The sequence below is a fragment of the Falco punctatus genome (assembly GCF_963210335.1).
Source record: "Falco punctatus genome assembly, chromosome: 1".
In the NCBI taxonomy this organism is placed as follows: Eukaryota; Metazoa; Chordata; class Aves; order Falconiformes; family Falconidae; genus Falco; species Falco punctatus.
Window position 1 is genome coordinate 36,996,879 of NC_137580.1, and position 20,321 is coordinate 37,017,199.

At 40.3% G+C, this 20,321-nt stretch overlaps 1 protein-coding gene across 1 annotated transcript; it reads left to right on the plus strand.

The window, feature by feature from the left end:
• Positions 1-2,353: 2,353 nt before the first annotated feature.
• Positions 2,354-20,248, plus strand: AADAT (aminoadipate aminotransferase). Its single transcript, XM_080372881.1, has 14 exons — positions 2,354-2,511; positions 3,718-3,786; positions 5,403-5,571; positions 6,621-6,753; positions 7,397-7,471; positions 8,759-8,968; positions 9,482-9,547; positions 10,763-10,845; positions 12,093-12,189; positions 13,185-13,246; positions 15,740-15,804; positions 17,271-17,377; positions 18,040-18,141; positions 19,312-20,248. Exons 1-14 carry the CDS (start codon positions 2,448-2,450, stop codon positions 19,351-19,353), a joined length of 1,344 nt encoding a protein of 447 aa, XP_080229007.1. The 5' UTR covers positions 2,354-2,447; the 3' UTR covers positions 19,354-20,248.
• Positions 20,249-20,321: the final 73 nt, after the last annotated feature.

Sequence of the window (20,321 nt, forward strand, 5' to 3'; positions counted from 1 at the left end):
CCAAAGACGGCACTCAACAAATCTTACAGAGCAAACAGTATCCCAGGCTACATTGCAGCTTCTTAGGGTTATTTACACTTAACAGTAAAATTGGTAACAGTCACAAAACCAGCATCTCAGCTGAATTTTGGTGTTTACTGTCTCAATTCTTTGCTTTCCTCTTGGTCCTCTTACAATGAATACTCTTTTGGAATTTCTGAAGTCCTTAGGGCAGAAGGAAATAGTGCAGGAACATTAGTTGCCTAATTTCCTTGTTCTTTTAAGTCAAATTGCTTTAGGGTTTTTTGTTCTGTTTGCTCATGGTTTTTGAAACACATAACTGGACCTAGCTTAGCCTCAGTGCGTAGAGATTTTGGAGAGAGGCAGAATACATTTTCAGACAACAGGAGATATTTCCCATAAGAAACAACTACACGTGGTCCTTACCAGTGCTTCACGAATTAGCTAAGACTAACACCAAATAGCATTGTTCTAAGTGTGCCCATAACACACAAAGACAGCGAGGAAATAACTATTCTTAAACAGCAGAAAAACAGAGCACTCAACTTGTGGTTGCTAAGGAATATAAACTGTACACTAATTTATTTATTTATTTAATTTGTTTCATTAGGATGACACTGTAATTGGCTAAGAGACCAGACAAAGCCCACAGAAATCAATAGAAATCTTTCTTTTGACTTCTCTGGGCTTCAGTTGGTGCCACAAACTGTGACATTGACAGTGTGGAAATGAAACAGGATTACACAAAAAGCAGCTCAGATTCAGCTGGTTTTTTTCACAGCCAGCTCCCCACAGAAGTTTGGTATCTCTCCATTTGTGGCTGCTTGGGGACACAGTCAATACACTCGGTGGTTTTCTTACAGGTTGTCATTCTCTAGGTTATTTCCTATTTATATACCCATCTCTTATTCTTATCTGTACATCACACCACTAGAAGGCAATTACCTAAATTTTAAATTCTTCAGGCCATGAAAGTTAGTAACAAAAATTGATTTTTCAGTGTAACAATGTTCACATACCAACTAAGCAAACCATCCTTCCTCACATACATTACAAACTAGGAAGGAAATCCATTTCTATTTCAATCCACTCCATCCAATCATGCAGCCTTTCAGCAGATCTGAACACTGCACAAAGTCACCCAAATTAAAGAGGAAAAAAGGTAACTTGTTACAGCAGCTCCTCTTTTTTGCTAGAGCCATTTTGATCTCATACCTCAGCTTTGCCTCAAGCAGGTGTTGGAAGGTGCCAGTTAAAAAGTGCTTTAAGCACTGGGTGCCTTAAATCCTGGTTATTTACTGGTTTAAAGCCTAGAAACACTCCAGTGCTCTCCCCTTCCAGCACTTTTACTCTCCTGCCCCCAAGCTAACATGCTGCAAAGCATGCTTGATTTTGACTATCCCTGCACTGGTTTTTTAGACTGTGTAATACCTAGACCCCTCTCTTCCATTTTGCACTCCGGAGAAAGGTCTGTGGCAGCCCTGAAGTGCAGAAGTCCAAAGCCATGACCAGAAAATGACACTGGGTCTCTGGTTTTTTTTCCAAGCAGCAGCAGCAGCTGCAGTTAAGGATATTGCACATACAGCAACATGTGACACCCAGAGAGGAGGGGACATGTCACAACACAGCTGATCCTGCTTTTCCTTTTATTGATCCTGCTCGTTTGTGAAAAACATTTACTTTCAGACGTCCCACTTCAAATTCTAATCCAAATCCTGCTTCCTTTTATCAGCAGCAGGTTTAGTGAAGATATGATAAAGTGGCTTAGAGCATAATTTGGTTGAAAAACGGGAACACTTTTGTTATGCTTTAACAGAACTAAGTTCCTTCATCCCACGCAGCTCCAGAGGTGCCAGCCCCACGAAGCAGCAGGACGCAAGCTGGCTTTACGCCGCTTTACAAAGCTTCGAGCTAAGGAAAACAATGCCCGCGGTCACTCCTTCATAGCCACGGCTGCCCTAGCGAGGTCTGCAACACTAGGCTTAGCTCTGCTCCTCCGTGCTCCCTCTTTCTAGCGATTTTTAAACACTTTTACTTAAAAACTGGCATATTGACCAAACACCCCACATCCACACAGCCGCCCTTCCAGATAGAAAGTGACGAGAGGTCCCACGTTCTCCTCCGCTTCCCCCCGCGGCGCCCCAGGCCGGCGGCAGGCCCAGCGCCCCCGGAGCCGCAGCCCGCCTTGGGGCCACCACGCAGCAGGGACGGACGGGGCAGCCGTGCGGTTCACGCCTTTTGCACGGATCTACCCAGAGTGGGCGCCCAAACCGGCTCAGCGAGCGCCGCCCGCCGCTACCGACCGCGCTCCGCAGGCAGCCCGCCGCGCCGAGCAGGCCCTGCCGCGGCCCGCCGCCCAGCCGCCGGCCGAGGGAGCCGCCCCGGGGGCCGCTCGCCGCCCCGCCCGGGGGCCGCCCCTGCGCCCGTCTGCGCGGGCGGGCCTGCACATGCCCAGCAACGCGGGCAGCCGCTGCCCTCCCCGGCCGCCGCCTGCTCCGCGCCGTCCTGCCGGTAGGTGCGCGCCGCCGTGCCTAGGGCCGAGGGCCGCCGCCGGGCCCTGCGCCGCGGGGGAGCGCGGGGGCGGGCGGGTCGCGCCGCTGGGGGCGCCGAGCCCCCTCCGGGAGCAGGGGGCGGCGCTAGGGCGGCCTGGGAGCCGCCCGGGGGAGGGGGCCCTGCGCTGCCGCAGGTACCCCTGGAAGGCTCCGGCGTGGCTCCGCGGGGGGAGCGCGCTGGGGGCGAGGGCAGCGAGGAACGGTATTTTTAGCAAGAACGGGGTGGGGCTTTGTGTTTTTATTTTCATTTAAAGCAGCCTCGCCTGCCAGATGATTTTTAATAACTGCCGGCACATGCGCGTTGCTGCGGTTGCTAGAGGATTGTTTTCCGTGACTGCAGTAGAGGCGCGCTCGGAAGCGGCGGTCAAAACGCCGGGGTCTCTGCCCTTCACCCCCCTCCCGCGGCCCCCTTCTTCGGGGGGGGCAGCGTCACGGTGGGGACGGGCCGCCTGGTGCCTGCGGGAGCGCAGGTCGCTGCCCAGTGAACCTGTGGGCACCGGGAAGAAGCGGGGGGAAACACTGATCTGAAGCATTCTGAAAGATGTCCTTAATTATCCTTCAAAAAAAACACCCAAACACATCATACCACAAAAAAAAACAAACCTCCTCTTAACCTGACAAGTGTTGCAACTCATAATGATGGCTTGCAATCGTTACCATACTTCAAACGGAATACTTAATGCAGCTAAATAAAGCTGGATTCTTACTAACAAAAAAAAATTACTAAAATAAACTGATGGCTGTTTAAGATCTGACAGCTCTTCAGATTTGTAATCTGCCTTTAGAACTCCACAGGTAGCAGTAAAGGTGAGGGAAAGGGGCCTTTGCCTCTTCACCAGCACACCAACAAATTCCCCAGATCAAAGCTGCACTGCTATTTGTGTTCATCAAAATAACAGCATTTGGCCTCATCTCTCTGCACCAAGTGTCACTGGGAGGCTGTGACAGCACCCATATGAATTTGAAAACTTTCCAATTAATTCAAAATGGATAATAATTTCCAGCACTGATTTTAACGTAAATTGACATTTAATTTATGATAGAGTACGTCTATGGAGATGATGAATTGGAAGCATTACTTGTGGGAGATGCACATACAAAAAAGCACTGGCGTTCCTGTTCACTTTTCTAGCTTCATGTCCAGCTAATTACTTTTTGTCCATAGATATGAATTACTCTCGGTTCATAACCACTGTGAGTGCAGCAAGAAAAGCGTCTCCAATAAGACTTCTGAGTGAGTATATGCCCATTCTTGCCAGGTTTTCTGGAAGGGTGTCATTCTGTGTTCTGGGCTTGAAAGAAAACCGTGCTGCAAGCTGACAAGCAAGGCCAGTTAACAGCTTTCACTTTTGGCAAGTTGAGATGTCAAGCAGGTGTAAAGAAGAATAAAGTGAATAGCCTTGAACCACTTCAGAAACCCATCCAGATAAAAGAAATAGTATTGTCACTTCAACATGCTTCTGAAAAATCTTTGCTACTGCCTCTGAAGCAGGGCTTTTGGCACAGTTTGCTACTGAATTTATGCCGGTTGTCCAGGAACAAGCAACTGCTAATGACTTGAAATTCAGTCCCAGCACCATGTTTCTTCCCACCTAGCTTTCCTGTATCCTGTTAAAGTCCATAAATTCCTCAGCACCCCCTCAGTGTTACTACATTTTCCCTTTCTATATTACGCTATCATTAGGCTACCATGTTACATAGTCTTCTGTGTGACAGATAGAAAAGGTTAACTACCTACTACTTGTTTACTCAGTTGAAACCTACAGGGACCTGACAGAATCAGAGCATGAGACATACATCACTAGTTAAGCCTTCAGGGGTCGATTTCCTCTCTTGGTAAGCGGTTGGCATTTGCTGTTCTGCTTAAAATGCTTCATACAGGTACAGCTAAGTCAACTAATTCACTATAGTCAGTCTCGTACATTTTCAAGTGATACACTGATACACATCATAACAGAGAAGTAGCACAGCTTGTGGAGAAAGACACATGGAGGCTGCAGTTTTGATGACAAAGTAAATCTCTTTACCAGACCAAAAGTCACAGACATGACCCATATCGATAAACTGATAAGAATTAACTCCCCCTATTCAAGTTTGCTAGCAAGTAGTTGAGAATAAACTCAGTAACTGGAGGCTTTAAACCAAATCTGATGTCATCTTTCTTCTCATATCTGATGTAAAACTACCAAGCCGGCATGAATGCCATAATGTAAGCTTTTAGATTTAATGCAGTCAAGTGCCCTTGCTGGACTGAGGTCCAATCTGGGCTGCATAGACTGGACTTGAATGATTGTGAAACTGGGTCTTTAAAGCAAGAGTTGCTAACATTTTCTTCTTACTGAATTATTTACACGGTGCCTCTGTTGCTAAAGCTGGGCTGCCAGAAATGTTCCCACTCCCTTATGGAAAAGCTATAATCATACATGTAATTATCAGTGTAGCTGCACTACTGCCACTTCAGCTAAAGTGAGACTAAACAAAAGACAAAGGCAATCATTCCAAGTCACTCTAAACAGAAGATCGTTAAGGTTTTAAATTCTTGAAGCTTAAAGACATCAGTTACAGAAGAAGTTTTAGTAATAGTAGAACAATCCAGATTTAAAATAAATTATAAATAGGGGATTTTAAACAGATTTTTTTTTTTGTTTGGTCTGTCTCACCCATGTCTTCCCCCCCTTCCCCCAATGTAATCCAAGTAGAAAGGTGAATTTAAAAAGAATTAATGATCATTTTGAATTCAAGACAGTTAAAGTGAAAAATGGAACGAACTTCTCTGGACTTAAATGCTGACTATATGATCAATGTTGCAAATAATCAAATTGTAACCAAGGTCTTCTCCCTTTACTCTAGCTGAATTGATGCAGAAGTCTCCTCCATCTCTCATCTCTCTGGCTGGAGGGGCACCAAACCCTAGTGTTTTTCCCTTTAAGAGGGCTACTGTTGCCATCAGACATGGAACGGCTGTTGAGATTGGGGAAGATCTGATGAAGCGGGCTCTGCAGTACTCAGCCTCAGCCGGGTATCAGTCACAGCTGCTTGCACTTCAAGATACCAAAATCAAAGGATTATAAAATCCTTTACTATTGCATTAATTCACCTGTGTTTTTAAAACATGTTTGTAAAACCTGTTTTACAGAACCAGGTTTAACATCTTTCAATTTGCCTGACTATTTACATTTTGGTTTAAGTGGAAAGTTGTGAGCAGATGTGTAATTAAAAAAAAAACAACCTAACACTAGTAATTCTCAAGCCAGAGCATTTCCTGGCTGTTAGTATTTGAGAATTCAGACTCCCAGATCACCAGGAGGAATCATTTTGTGTTTTACAATAAGATACTACACTGCAATACATAGTTTCCATATTCCGGACTATTTGCTTTGCTTTCATTTGGTACTCTATATTAAAGTCAGTATGTACTACTTGTGGTAGTTGAATGAAGATATTTATAGTAATGTCATTTTTAGTACAAAAATTGCATACCATTAAGTTACTTTAGCTCTAATGTGAGCTCCCCAGCAGACAGCACTGAGTCAGGCTTGTGACAGGTTTGCAAAAATATTTAGGTACATAGAAAGGCATGCAGGGCATTAATCAGTGAAGTTAAGACTTCTCTTAATATTTTAATTAACCTAGCCATTTGTGAACATTCTACAAGATCTTAAGACATTTTTTGAAAAGAGTTTCAGAAATCCTGATTATCTGTAGCCTATTACTAGCAGTATTGCAAGCTTTGTCACATTGCCACATTTGAGTATGAAAAGATCACTTCTAGGAGTAGACATTGTTCAGCCTCCACCCCTATTCCATCCTTGGCAAATCACTTCCACCCAGATTTCAGTATGATAGTTTAGTGTATGGACCAACAGATATTCATTTCTGCTTTTCCATAGAAAAATAAGATAAATGTTTCTTCATTTGGTAAGGCAGGTATAAAATCAGCATCTATGTGTATCTATGTGACACTGAAATCAGACTGAGGACCCTGTGCTAGATTAAGCAATGATTTAGAGGAACAGCCTAGCTTTGGCCTATAGATGTTAGATACACCTTATTTTATTCTCGTTTCAGGATTCCAGAGCTGCTGGCTTGGCTAAAGGATTTCCAGAGGCATCTACATAATCCCCCTACAGCCAACTACAGTCCTGAGCAAGGACAAATGGAAGTGTGCATCACAACAGGCAGCCAGGAAGGCTTGTGTAAAGTAAGACCAAAAGCTTCATACATTAAATGCATTTCTTTCAGCGATGTTTATTCCTCCATCAGTTCAGTTACACACAGCATGAAGTGCTACTATATAACTATATGCAGGGCACTTTGTTAAATATATGTCTCACAGTATTATGAATGCAAGGTAATAGAGCTGAAATAAAACTGGTGTGGCAGTCTCATCTGTCAGGACTGCATGACTTCAGGTAAACTAAAGAGCCTGTCAGAAAACATGCTGTAAGGTATCATTTAATGTTACTTTAGTACAATAATAAGTACATAGGTATATTATTTGCTTTACCATAATTCAATTCTAATTATATTAGCCTTCCGTAAATAATTACCCTTTCCAATCCACTCTCACTGCTGCGTAGTTGATCCTTTCTGTAACTGAAGCACTGTTTCTGTTTTATAGTAAAGCACTGCCTTTCCATTTCAAATTGGTATCCTCTAGCTGATTACCCAGCTTCGTTTGCCTCAAAAGCAGCATTTTCTCATTTGTTCATTGCTTTTCTCACAGATGGCATGTTAAATGGTTAGGCAATTACTAATACCAAGATTTTTAATCATATGAGGAAATCAGAAGTATGAAGCATGTGTACAAGAATGTCACGATCTAAGATACTCTTCTTTTACAGGTGTTTGAAATGCTCATTAATCCTGGGGACAACATCCTATTGGATGCACCTACATACTCTGGGACACTAGCAGCTGTAAGTATTCTTTAGCTACAAAACACTGATACATTTGAAACAGTAATTTAGTATCTTATCTGCATGCCTATATACACTGTCTGTATTTACTGTAAAAACATATCTTAGAATCAAGTTTTTACCATTAGTCCTGTCAAGTTCATGAATATTAATTCATAGAAGTTTTTCTACTAAAAGTTCTATAAAAGCTATTCCCAGGAGTGAAGTTACTCTTCCAAAATCCTAGTTCATTCAAGGGCTGAGGTCACATTTGGGATTGGAAAGCAAGCCATCACAACCTGGTCAAGTTGAAGCAAATGTGTGACAACTGGGTATTTTGACATGTCAGCACATTCACCTGAAATGTAGCTATGGTATAATAAGCAGCCCATGACATAAACAGTATAAAACTGGAATATGCTTGAAACATATGAGTGCAAAAATGTGAATTAGTAAGAACTACACAAAAGTTTACTTCTGAAAAGTAACATAACCAGTGTGTAATTAAATGTCAGCTCAGAATGCCTACCTGTAAGAAGGGTTGGAACAGATAATATACCACAACATTTGTCTACTCTCCCCTTGCATCAAAACAAATTTTATTACTGTTTGCTGTGCTAAGTTTCAATGCATCTTTTCTAATGAAATATATGTTGTTAGGAATATATTTTGACAATGCAGCATCTTGCATTTTTACTTAAAAATGCAGATCATTACATGGTACAGATTGAAATTCCAGAGGAGACAGCATGCTTTTTTGTTGGTATTTTGCCTGTATTTTTTCATACTGCTGTCAACAGGTCACTGCAGTAGCATCATTTTGTTCTCCTTTATATTGCTGAATGTATCTATGGCGAACAGATACTTTGCCCTTTGTCAGTGAAGAGTAGCTTATAGTTCTGGCATTTCCACTGAAGTAGAGTGTAAATTGTCAGTAGGAAATGAAGGTGCTCTGAACTTACTACCTGTGGTGAGACCATGAGGAGTCCTGAAAGAACACAGTTCAAATTTACAAAATCCCTTTCTGCTTGCAAAACCATGTCTGATTTCCTAGAGAAGAGCAACAGTTGAACATAGGAGGTACCCATTTCTTCTCAGTTGTCTTAAAAGGGCAAATAAGGAGTGATGTGGTAAATTTGACAAGCCTCACAGCAAATTCAGACAAACTTTCTTTTGAATCATGAGCAAATGGAGTTTGACGTAGCTACTAAGTCAGAAAGACTTTGCAATGAAATTTTACGATGCTGATGATAAAAGGAAGACCTTTGAATGACTGGATTATGACAGTTTTGTTCCTCCTATCAACAGCTGAGACCCTTGGGTTGTAACATAATTAACGTTCCTAGTGACCAACATGGCATTATTCCAAAAGCTCTAAAAGAAATTTTGTCTACTTGGAGTCCAGAAGACGTAAAAAAACGTAGCCACCACCTCCCCAAATTCCTGTACACTGTTCCGAATGGGTGCAACCCAACTGGAAACTCTCTGACCACAGAGCGCAAGAAGGAGATTTATCAGGTATGTAGCTGAGGCCTTGTGAATCTTTGTAGGCAGAAACGGATAAATGTCAATCTCAATTCAGTCGAGGATACCCCACATATGGTATTTTGGCCCATTATTGGTCCAGTAGATATTCCTCCTAGAACTTGTTTCTAGCATAACCTGTTCCATGACAACTCTTCAGAGGTGGACTATGCATTAGATAAATTGTTTTTGCAATAGTAGCCTGTAGCCACCTGCTGCCTTTGCCATGGTCTTCTAACTGGACTTCCTGCAAGTTTTCACACTACATGGAACAGACCTTCAGTTACATACATGTGTCCTTGTACAGCAGGTACCAGGCTTGCTCTTATAATTGCTTGATGTCCAAATTGGGCATTTGAAAGATTCTCTTGATAGGGCCTTGTATACAGTGAATGAACAATCCACAGAATAATATTATGATCCTGGTAATAGGCCCACGGTATAGGAAGAAATGGATTCAGTGTCCTCACATTTTAACAAATCTTTACTTCCTGTTCATTTCTTTAGCTTGCAAGAAAATATGATTTCCTCATAATAGAAGATGATCCTTACTACTTTCTTCAGTTTGAAAAGGTAATTTTTTTCTTCCATACTCCTTAGTAACATCTTCTTTTCTGGTCCAGGAGAGAACTAAGGTTTGAGCCATGGATCTTGCTGTATGCTCCTTCTTCACGTCCCACCAAGGTAGTTATAGGTTTCACAGTCTAGGCTACTTTTAGTTGCTGTCCCCTTTGTGGCATTTTATTGCATCAGCCCTGTTAATCACTGTTTCAAATTCCTCAAGCCTTACACAGGACAGAATTTCCTTCAGTAGTCAGAGAATGTCAAAGACTTCGCCTCCAGAGCAAAACAAGTACGCCGCTGAATCAGCACTTGAAAATAGCAGCCTCTTAATGTTCCTTTCAGCCCAGTCTTACATTCAGTGGAAGGCTGCCTACTCCCAATCTACTATATCCCATTTTTACCCCTTAGTCTTTTGAAGAACCTGAGAGAGTTCTCCCAGATACCACAGAAAGTAGCGCTGAGTAGGCAGCTTCCCTCCTTCATGTAAATTTTCCCTAAACAGGTAACTATGGAGTGTTGATCTGTCTTTATGCATGGATCTACAGTTGCTCAGTCTGCCGAAGTACCTAACTTCAGGAATAAAAGCTGGTCTTAGAAAGCAGTAAAACATTGGTAGAAGCTAAAGTTCAGTATTTTTATTTTAAAATATGTTTGTATGGGAGGAGGCAATAAAACTGCGTCACTTGCTCGTTGAACAGCATTGTATGGCTTTGTTAGAGAGCGTAGGGGAAAAGGTATAAAAGTAGAATTCTTGATAAGGAAAAAACTATGCTGGACTCAGATCAAAATTTGGTCATATCATCTGATTTCCCTTTTTAAGGTAACTTAAAAGCTACAGGGACCCATCTTAGAAATTATAGTATCTGCTTACTCCATAAAAAGATATCTTGGCAGAGAAGTGGTTATTTCTTTCTCCTGCTTATGGCGTAATACCAAAACTTGAACTGAGCACTTGTATGCTGAACAGTGGGCTAAGCATCAAAAAATAACAAGGCCAGTTTCTCGATGACTTTCATAGAATACTGTAATCGCATCTTAGACAGCTAGCTGAAACAATCACTTGCCGGCAAGTTACTGCATTTTTTTCCTTGGAATGCACATCCGTAAGAGATTTACTACTGAAATATTTCTTTAAGAAATTAATTATGTCTTCATAGTAAAGAAAATAATTCCATCATAATCCTTACTTGCACCTTGAATTTTATTTTTTATTTTTCTTCCAAGCCATGGGCTCCAACTTTCCTCTCAATGGATGTGGATGGCCGAGTTATCAGGACTGACTCTTTCTCTAAAATTCTCTCATCTGGGTAAGGCCAGCTTCAGACTGCTCAGCATTGCCTGTTCATTTAAGGCACAAGACTAATACTTCATGCAAAATGATCAGACATGTCATAGTGTTTTTTCATCTAATTCTGGAATGTACTTTTGGATCTACAGCTTTTCTCAGTCCACTCACTTTTGATGTTATTTCTTGGCAGTCATTTAACTCCAGATTCTGTTTCTCTTCCGATACCAATAGTTAAGTCACTGTCCCCAGGCCACCCACTCTCGTAGACACCATCTAGGCAGAAGGACAGATGCTGGATTCCAGCTTTGTTCCAGGAACTCCTAGGAGCTTTTCTCTTCTTTTTCCATTTCTCATATCTCCTTACCATTCCCGCAGGCTCCCTGAACTTGTAAAATAGAAGAGAGAGGATGGCATCATTCTCAAACTATTCATAGGGTTATACTGATCTCTCTTCTTCTAGCCTCACAGTTCTTTCAGGTTGTTTCCACCTGTCCAAAAACCTAAGCTGGCTTTTTTCCATTTCACACAAGTCAACACTTTTGATTTTTAACTTGCTTTTCTTTATTATCCTAATAGATACAAGAAAGTAATGTGAATTCTGCACTGGCAGCTAGTGGATTATAACCCCATCCCTGAGAAAGTGAGGAGACAACATGATGCTAAGTGTGATTGCACTTTTAGAAGTGATACTGCAAAAAGGGATGATGCAATTTTATCTTTGTCAAAGATACATCTGAGCTTATTGGTTCTATTTTTCTTCAAATTAAAAAAGATGCGTTGTAAGAATTGAAGCATGAATAAGAAACTAATATATCAGTCTAAATTCCAGTTAGCCTGCAGTACTGAAAGGGAGTGAAAGAATAAAGCTGTTTGCCACTTTCCATCTGTTTTCATAAAGCCTAAGCATTCATGATATTTCATTATGTGCAAACCTATCTTTCCTTCCCTTTGATTCATGTAATCTTTATGGTTGCAGAGGAAAGCTTACAAATGTGGGATATGTCCTCAAGTCTCAGAACTAAGAAGCTACTATAAGCATTAAAAACCCTTAAATGTTTTTATTTCATTACTTTGATACTGAGCTCATAAGTTGCATAAGCCTGGGGCTTAGGGCAGTATTAAGATACAGATGAACTTAAATGCATAAAGACCCTTACAATATCAATGGAATGCTTACACATTTTCCCACTTAGAAGTTAAACCGTAACTCACACAAAGTATATCATATTGCATTTCTGTCGTAACTTTTTTTTCCGCCCCCTCTAGGTTAAGAATAGGTTTTCTGACAGGTCCCAAGCCTCTTATCGACAGAGTCATTCTGCACATTCAGGTTTCAACAATGCACACCAGCACTTTCACACAGGCAAGTATCAAACTGCCAACTGAAATGTATTTGGGAAATATAACATATTCCAAGTTGTAAGAAACCACAAACGAACAGCTTAGCACTTTTGCAATTTTGTTTATAATAAGCACATACATTCTCAATTCTGCTGAAGGAAGAGAGACCACCATAGAAATTACAACCAAAGCTATAGGGCAGGGGTCCTCAAACTACGGCCCGCGGGCCGGATACGGCCCCCCAGGGTCCTCAATCCGGCCCCCCCCGCGGGGGGTTGGAGGGGGAAACCAAGCAGCCGCAGATGACTGCCTGCCACTGCATCCGCGCGCCGGCCCCCTGGTTAAAAAGTTTGAGGACCCCTGCTATAGGGTGTCTCAGTGCATGGATAGCACAGCTATTATGCCCTTAACCCTCAGATCTCAAGAATCAAGGTTTAAAACTTCTTATCTCCTGCTGATAGGTTCACTTGAAAAACCTCAATGTAAAGTGTGCATTGGAAGAAGCACTTAGATTTTTTCCGGTGTTCATTCTGCTTTGCAATTAGAACAATACTGTCAGCCCACAAAGACATTGCAAAGCAGACTGCCAACTACAGCCCCTTTATGGTTAGTAAGAAGGAAAGGAGACATTGAGCACATCTAAATATGGCTGCCATCTTCCAGCTCCATTAGTTCATCATAGAGGCAGTATTAGACAGGCTGACATGGGCGGGAAGGTAAAGCAATATACATTGCCTTCCTTTTTCTCCCTGATTACCATATTTAGCTTTCCATCCATTTTTTCCCTCTCTGCAACTCAACTTCCAAACACTGCCATGATCCTTGAAGGCAGCAGTAACATGGACTACAATGGCCTGTTGCTGTTACGACCTCTGTTTATAAAGGGCTCCAAGAGACCCCACGTGCAATTTCTTGCCTGTGTGGAATTTTGATTATTGCATCAGGCTATGTATCTTTTGGTGAATGCAAACAGTTCTGTTTAAAATATGGTATTGATGATGTGTCTTATTTCTTTAGATTATGATATCTCAGCTGCTTCAGCAATGGGGAGAAAAGGGTTTCTTGGAGCATATAGACAGGTAGGGTCATGTCATATGCTGAATCCCATCATCTATCATTCTGCTTCTTGTGACCTACATAAAACGTTCTTCGCAGTAAGGAGGTCAGAAGTATTAGGGCAAACATAAGCCAGGTCACCAAGACTGACATTATTCATGCAAGAGTCCTGAAGGAGCTCAGAGTGAAGTTGCAGACATGCAGGTCAGGGCATGTAACCTACCACAACAGTCCGCCAGTCTGCTGGCGCAGCCATTATGCAGCTCCCATCTGAAGGGAACACAAGAGGGTACTAGGAGCTCCAAGTCAGGGAATAAAGTTTTCATCCCTGCTAAAGCAGTAGGCTGTATAGCAAAGGCTAAGATTGCTAGGCACATAATTTATTAAGAAAAAGGCAGCATAGCTTCTATAAAGGCAGTTCTTGCCTCACTAACTGAGCAGGGATTCACCCTCTAGCACCCTTAATTTAATGATTTTGGGTGCCGATAGAATGTTCTACAGAGAGCAGTGAGGTTCACCTACACTTGCTAAGCATTACCTTTATCACCACTCGAAGACAGAACACTGGGCTAAGGTCTAATTGAGCAAGGCATTTCTTAGGTACTGACTAACACACATTTGGGTTTAGTTTATTATGCTGGAGGAGCATAGTTTCTCTTGACTGTCCATGCTTCATTTCAGATGCCATACTCGGATTCCATTAGAACTCCAAGCTTGCTGCTTCAGTGGGAGTGTGCTACACTCTGCAGAGGCCTATAAGAGGAATGTGAGCAAAGCATGGAAAAAGTTTTTACGTCTCACTGTAACAGCCTCTTGTCCCCTGAGCACCTGCCTGTTGTCCCTTCTGTAAACTAGCATTTAAAAAAAATCCAAAACAAACAAAAAAAAAAACCACAAACCAAAGCAGACACACCAACCCTAGTTTTGCCTTGTTTTAAGAATTAGGAACATAAAGATAGTCTTTGCAGTGAAACTTGGACCCTGCTTCTGCTCAACTTTCAGCAGTTCAAAAGATATATACAAAATACACCACTTTTCTTGTAGGCCAAAAGACATCCTTGTTCAAGGCAACAGGCCGTTCTTCCTCTCAAGCTAATGAAAATAGTGCTGCAGGGTGCCATAGTGTAGCTGCAGCCCTTTATAACCTTCTAGACTCAGTTGTCAGGTGACTTATTGATGAGGCCCAACAGCTGATTGGAATACCTTCCAGGGGATTTCATTTGGACAAAGTCAACTCGTTAGGTCAGGGGTCCTCAAACTATGGCCCGTGGGCCAGATAAGGCCCCCAGGGTCCTCCATCCACCCCACCCCCACCCCCCTGCTGGGGGTTGGGGAACCAAGCAGCCACAGATGACTGCCTGCCACTTCATCTGTGCACCAGCCCCTGGTTTAAAAAGTTTGAGGACCCCTGTGTTAGGTCATGCTTTTGAGTAGGAGCTAGTTTGTTGTTTGGAGCAGCTATATTTTGGTGGAAGTCTTGTCTGTCTAACACTTTATAATGCCATTCCAACATGAAAGTAAAATAATAACAGAAAGGCAAAAAACTCACAACAGAATTTGTGAATGGTAAAAACTGTGTAAGTGAGATTTACTATTTCATGCAGAATGTAACAATTGATGCAGGCTGAGTCTCAAAACTATATAAGCCTGCGGTGGTGTTTGTCTTATCAGGTATAATAAAATAAATCCAGAAAGCAAAGCTATTGGTTTAGAGAATATTTTTTAAAAATGATAAAATTAGTAGTAAAATTACTTAATATGTTTTTCTCTACAGAGATGGGAACACATTTGCATTTGATTTATGAACTTTCTATCAAGCATTTCTGTTGTGTTTCCCGTTGCACAGCACTTCTCCTGTTAACAAAAGCCACTGCACAAGATTTGTCTATGTTGAAACTTGGGTTAGGGTCATTTTCCCTAGTAAGAGGTTGAGTTATTGGGAAGTTTTAGTTCAGGTGTGGAGCAGATGGGTTCAAAAGTTTAGAAAAGGGGAAGCTGGCAAATAGTCATGCCAGGTTCATCATATGATTTGCTTTTTACCTTGTAAAATAGCATTTCCGTGTGTTACTATTACACAAATTCAACTCAAATGCACAAAGATTAAGTCTGTGCTTTTGCATATGTGCAAGTCCTTAATTTTCTTCAGTATGCCTGCTTTGTGCAGTAAATACTACTAACAGGACTTGTATCCACTGATAGAATAGACAGCATAGATATAATATATAAAGTTTCTATGACATATGTAAAGCTTAAGAAGCAGCCACACAAGCACTTCCTCTGTCTGGTTGATCAGTGCTTTGTTAGAGACAAAGCTGAAGCATTCAGGACTTCTCTGATACATGTACAACATTTTATACACGTAGTATACTCAGTTGTGCCCATCTAGGATATACTTACGTTTCCATTAAATGTGCACTTAGGTTGTTCAGGTAGAAAAGCTTTGTTTCTGCCTTTGGAAACAAATGGACTCTAAAGCGCTATGAGATCATGACTTTGAATTGATAATTTACTTTCAGAGTGGTGGAGTTCTACAGGGCCCAGCGGGATGCAATGCTCATTGCTGCTGAGAAGTGGTTAAAAGGTCAGTGAGTGCAACACAGCTAATTACTTAAATTTTTTTCTAGCTGTTTATCTTCTTTGATAATCAGTAAAGTTCAGCTCTTGACTGAAGTGACATATAAGCATTATAAGCAAATCAATGACATTAAATATTAAGCTTGGGACAAATTATCTAGTGCTGCTGTTTTCATGCTTTTCTGGTGGGACAAGAAGATGGTGATGAGAAAAAAGCTCACTACGTTACTGTATAAAACAGTTTACAAAGAGCATATATTTCACTCCACTATGTTCTTATACTTTTTATGTGTAAAATCTGTCTTTAAAAATCTCCATCTGAAATAGCCAGAGATAGTGGCCTTAATCTAAAAGAAGATATAAACAATTGATGTAGCAGTAGTGATAATTTTTTTTGTCAGAAATCAGTTTTAAATGTCCTCTTTTAAAAGCGGTTAATCGTGGAGCATAGAAAGAATTTGATCAACAATTCTGCCATTACAATTAGTGACTCACTCCTCACTCCTTTTAGTCAGTCTTAAGTGGAATCAGCAATAACTGCTTAAGAACTGCTTACCTGCCTTAGATGATGCTTCCATGGGACATGAGTACTTGGGCACCACACAGTCATTAATATACTTGCTCTTAATAATTCCAGGTTTTTGGATATGAAGTATTTCTTTTTTACATGGCTCTGAACAACCCTGGGTTGTTGACCTAGGTAGGCCCTCTCTGTCTCAATTCCCCAAGTATCAAAACAATGTAACAGCACTGGGCTACCTTAAACTGTATTGTGAGTATGTACTCATGTAAAAGACTACAGGGTCTTCATGTTTTCTAGTAATAGAAGCCATAATACTATGGAAGACAGACCTTTATTTTGTAGATATAATGGTTAAGTACATCAAGGAGGAGCTGGAGAAGATGTCAAGTCAAATAAATAGTCTCTTCAAAAGTATGTCCAAAACCAGGTAAAGAATTCTAGGTAAACAAAAGGTATACGGTAAGTCTGCACACACAATATAAGACAAATTCTCTAGGCCTTCCCATCCTCCTCATAACTCCTAGGCTCTCCTTTGCTTTGGGGAAAAATCTGTAATCATTGAAACTTAAAGGAAAATGCTTTTGCACTTTGCTACACTTAAAATCGTATTGATACTCAAAGTGATGTTAGAAACTGCGTCAGAAAAATTATTTTAGATTGTTTACTTGATCTGAAATAATCAACAAATACAAGTTTGTTAATGTTTGGGATTTCTGTAATGCAGAGCAATCACTTTCACAAAAAGTATTGAGGAAACCAGCACAAATGCAGTAAGCCCACACAGATTTGGAGTACTTTAAATTTGGCAAATGGCATCCTGGCTCTGTGGCCTACATTCCCTTTGAGTTCACTGGAGCAATAAATCAACATCACTAAATCTATGATGTGTCAGTTAAAGTTGGGTCAGAAGTTTCTTTCTTGATTCCCTTCTTTTCTCTTTCTCTCTCCAGATTTGGCAGAATGGTACTGTCCTGCTGCTGGCATGTTCTTGTGGATCAAAATTAAGGGTGTTCCTGATACACAGCAGCTGATCATGGAAAAAGCTTTGCAGAAAGAAGTATGACCTATAGTGTAATGGCTTATGATGTTAAAATGAAACGAGGGAAGGATAAAATAAATTTACCATATCTATCTGCACATCTGAGCACACAAAAAAGCAGGGGAACTTGGGCACCATCACTGAGTCTGCAAGTCAAGGCATTGTTGCACAATGACTCATTAATAAAATATTTTTATGTCTGTATTCAGATGTTGATATTTAATCAGCTTAAATTTAAACCATTATAATATATAGTAGAATATATCAAGTATACAACATATATATAATATTATTATATGTACTTATATGAATGAACGCTATCCGCAATATCTTTTTAATAAGACAAATTAAGTTATTTTATTTCTACAATTTATAAGAGCCATCACTGTGCACTGAGTAAACTCTATCCCATCTCACTGGTGCTTCTAAATATTGTGATGACAAGCCAGATCTGGTAACCCACCAGCCTAGGTAACCAAAACCTAAGAGCCCTTTGATTTTATGATGAAAAGTCTGAATCCAGGTTGCACATTTTTGGCCTCTTATTTTGAAGAGAAGAAATGCGTAACGCCATGTTCTGATACCACTGTTTCAGCAGTAAGCCTTCTCAAATTTAGTTAACATAGTGTTTTAAAACTGTAGAAGTGGTAATAACTGGGTAGCTAATTGATTTTTCTTAGGTGTTACTGGTTCCTGGAGGAGCATTCAATATTGATAGTTCAGAGCCTAGTTCTTATGTCAGAGCCTCCTTCTCTCTGTCTTCTCCAGCCCAGATGGATCTGGTAAGTGAGAATTTTTTTTTTTTTTTTTTTTTTGCATTCTTATCAAGACAGTTTCTCACATAGTAATACTCCCTTAATTTTACTCATTTCTTCTGTGTTTTATTGGACATTAGTACAGGTTTTTTAGTACTTAGTTGATTAAGCGGTACTGTTGAAGCAGTATTAGCCGGGTTTTAGGCAAGTTACTCATATCCAAATGACCTGAAAGGTACCAAATTTTTAGGACCACTTAAAATTTTCTGTGTATCTCCTACATGTGGAGTCTCACACTTAATCCTCCCAGACATTATTCATAAAGGCTTTACTGAAGTCAGAGTAAGTTTTGCTATTTGCTTTAGCATTAGGAGTCATCATGTATCTTATATTCCAGATTTTCCATTCCTGCGATTGAATTATTTGTTTTGTGTGTGTGTTGTCAATCGTTTATAAGAAAGAATATTGTTTTTCTTTCATACAATTGACATACATGTTGTATTTAATTTCTCAGGAACTAGTCTTTGTATTTTTGGAACATTTTGGATGTTATTCAGCTGTATCTATAAAGTTAGTGGGAAGAAAGATAGGAGACATTCATTTATGCAGATTTAATACTCATTTGATTCAGGTGCTTGAAACAGCTCAGTATTTGTAGTTGTACTTTCATTCAGTTGTGAAGGTTTGTAACAGATAAGCATTTCAATTGCTTTTCTGTTTCTTCTGTATTTCTTCTGTTTCTTCCTTCTTCTTTGTAATTTATAACCATACTATTGACACTCAAATCTTATCTTTCATATGCTTCCCGATTCAACCTTTTCTTTCACCTTTGGAGCCTCTAGGCTCTTAAGTTAAAAGAGGTACTCTTCCAGGGATCACTAGTTTAAAAGTACAACTTTTATTAAATTATGTTACTGTATTAAAAGTAAAACTGTTTAGTTGCAGCTGAACGCTATTCAACCTTTGAGCATTACTCTATGCATTTTTCTGTTTAAGAAAACTCTGCCTTTATTTTCTCTCAGAGAAGTGGAACCTTTGTCCAAAGGCCATACATGTTGTTATAAAAGGGAAACAGAGAATATCAGAATTTTGCAGTATAAAATACTGAGTTTGTATATGATTAGGGTAGCATTAGTAGCTTTACAGGTTTGGTGTGTTGCTGGAATCTAAGTGTGAACCATGTCTATGTCGTTGCAGGCCTTCAAGAGACTGGCTGACCTCATAAAAGAAACTTTGTGAAAAAGCTAAATAGAGCTCTTGCAGCAATCAAAATCATCTCCAGAAAATATTTATTAACATTTGGATTTCATCAGAACACTTTAAAAGCAAGCACAATACAGTGGATGTTTCCTTAGATCGTTTCAGCTGAAAAGGCAAAAAATGAAAGTGAAAAAGTTTGCTTAACTTTTATGACAGGACATTGCATTACTAAATTTATTCCAATTCAGAAACATCTAAAACACTCAAAACCAAAATGTTCTGTTTCCTGTCAAAGGCATGTTTTTGTTAGATTTGAATTGATTTTTTGTTCTGGCTTTTGTGTTCCATGTGGGTTGGGAAACAGGGAAATCAGTTACTTAGGAAGTTGCACCTGAGGTGGTCTTACCCACTATTAATCCCAATTTATACATTCCTCCAACAGCTTATGTTGGAATTGTTTTTGCATGTCACTTTCCTTGTCCTTCTGTATGGTGTCTGGTTTTGAAGATTTGAAGATCAGTATTTAATTTTACTAAAGTTTTGTCAGATAAAAGCAATGTAAGGATGTTAAAAAATTGAAATTGATCCAGCACAATTAGGCTATGATTACAAATAAAACTAATTGGGCTAAGGTCCCTTGCAATTTGCATGGGTTTTGCAGCTCATTCTCTTAAATTTGTAAAAGGTTTTCTGATTGCTGGCTTCCACTTCAGTCTGTGAATAATTACTTTGTACCTGTGTTAGAAAATCTCTGGTTTGCAAAGGCATGTGGATGTGCTAATAGAACTTCTCTCTGCTCTTAGTTAGTCAGACATGTTTTTGAACAGAGAGCGTAAGTAACTGAGCAGGGGACATAGTGGAATGGACAATACCCTGACACTGCCAGATGTACAAAGCAAGCAAAATGAAAAATAAAGAAATGTTTTGATCTCTAGTCCTTTGGTTGTTATCTTCCCAAACATTTAATACTTGGCAACACGTACAAAACCTTCAGAAAGTTTTAACTG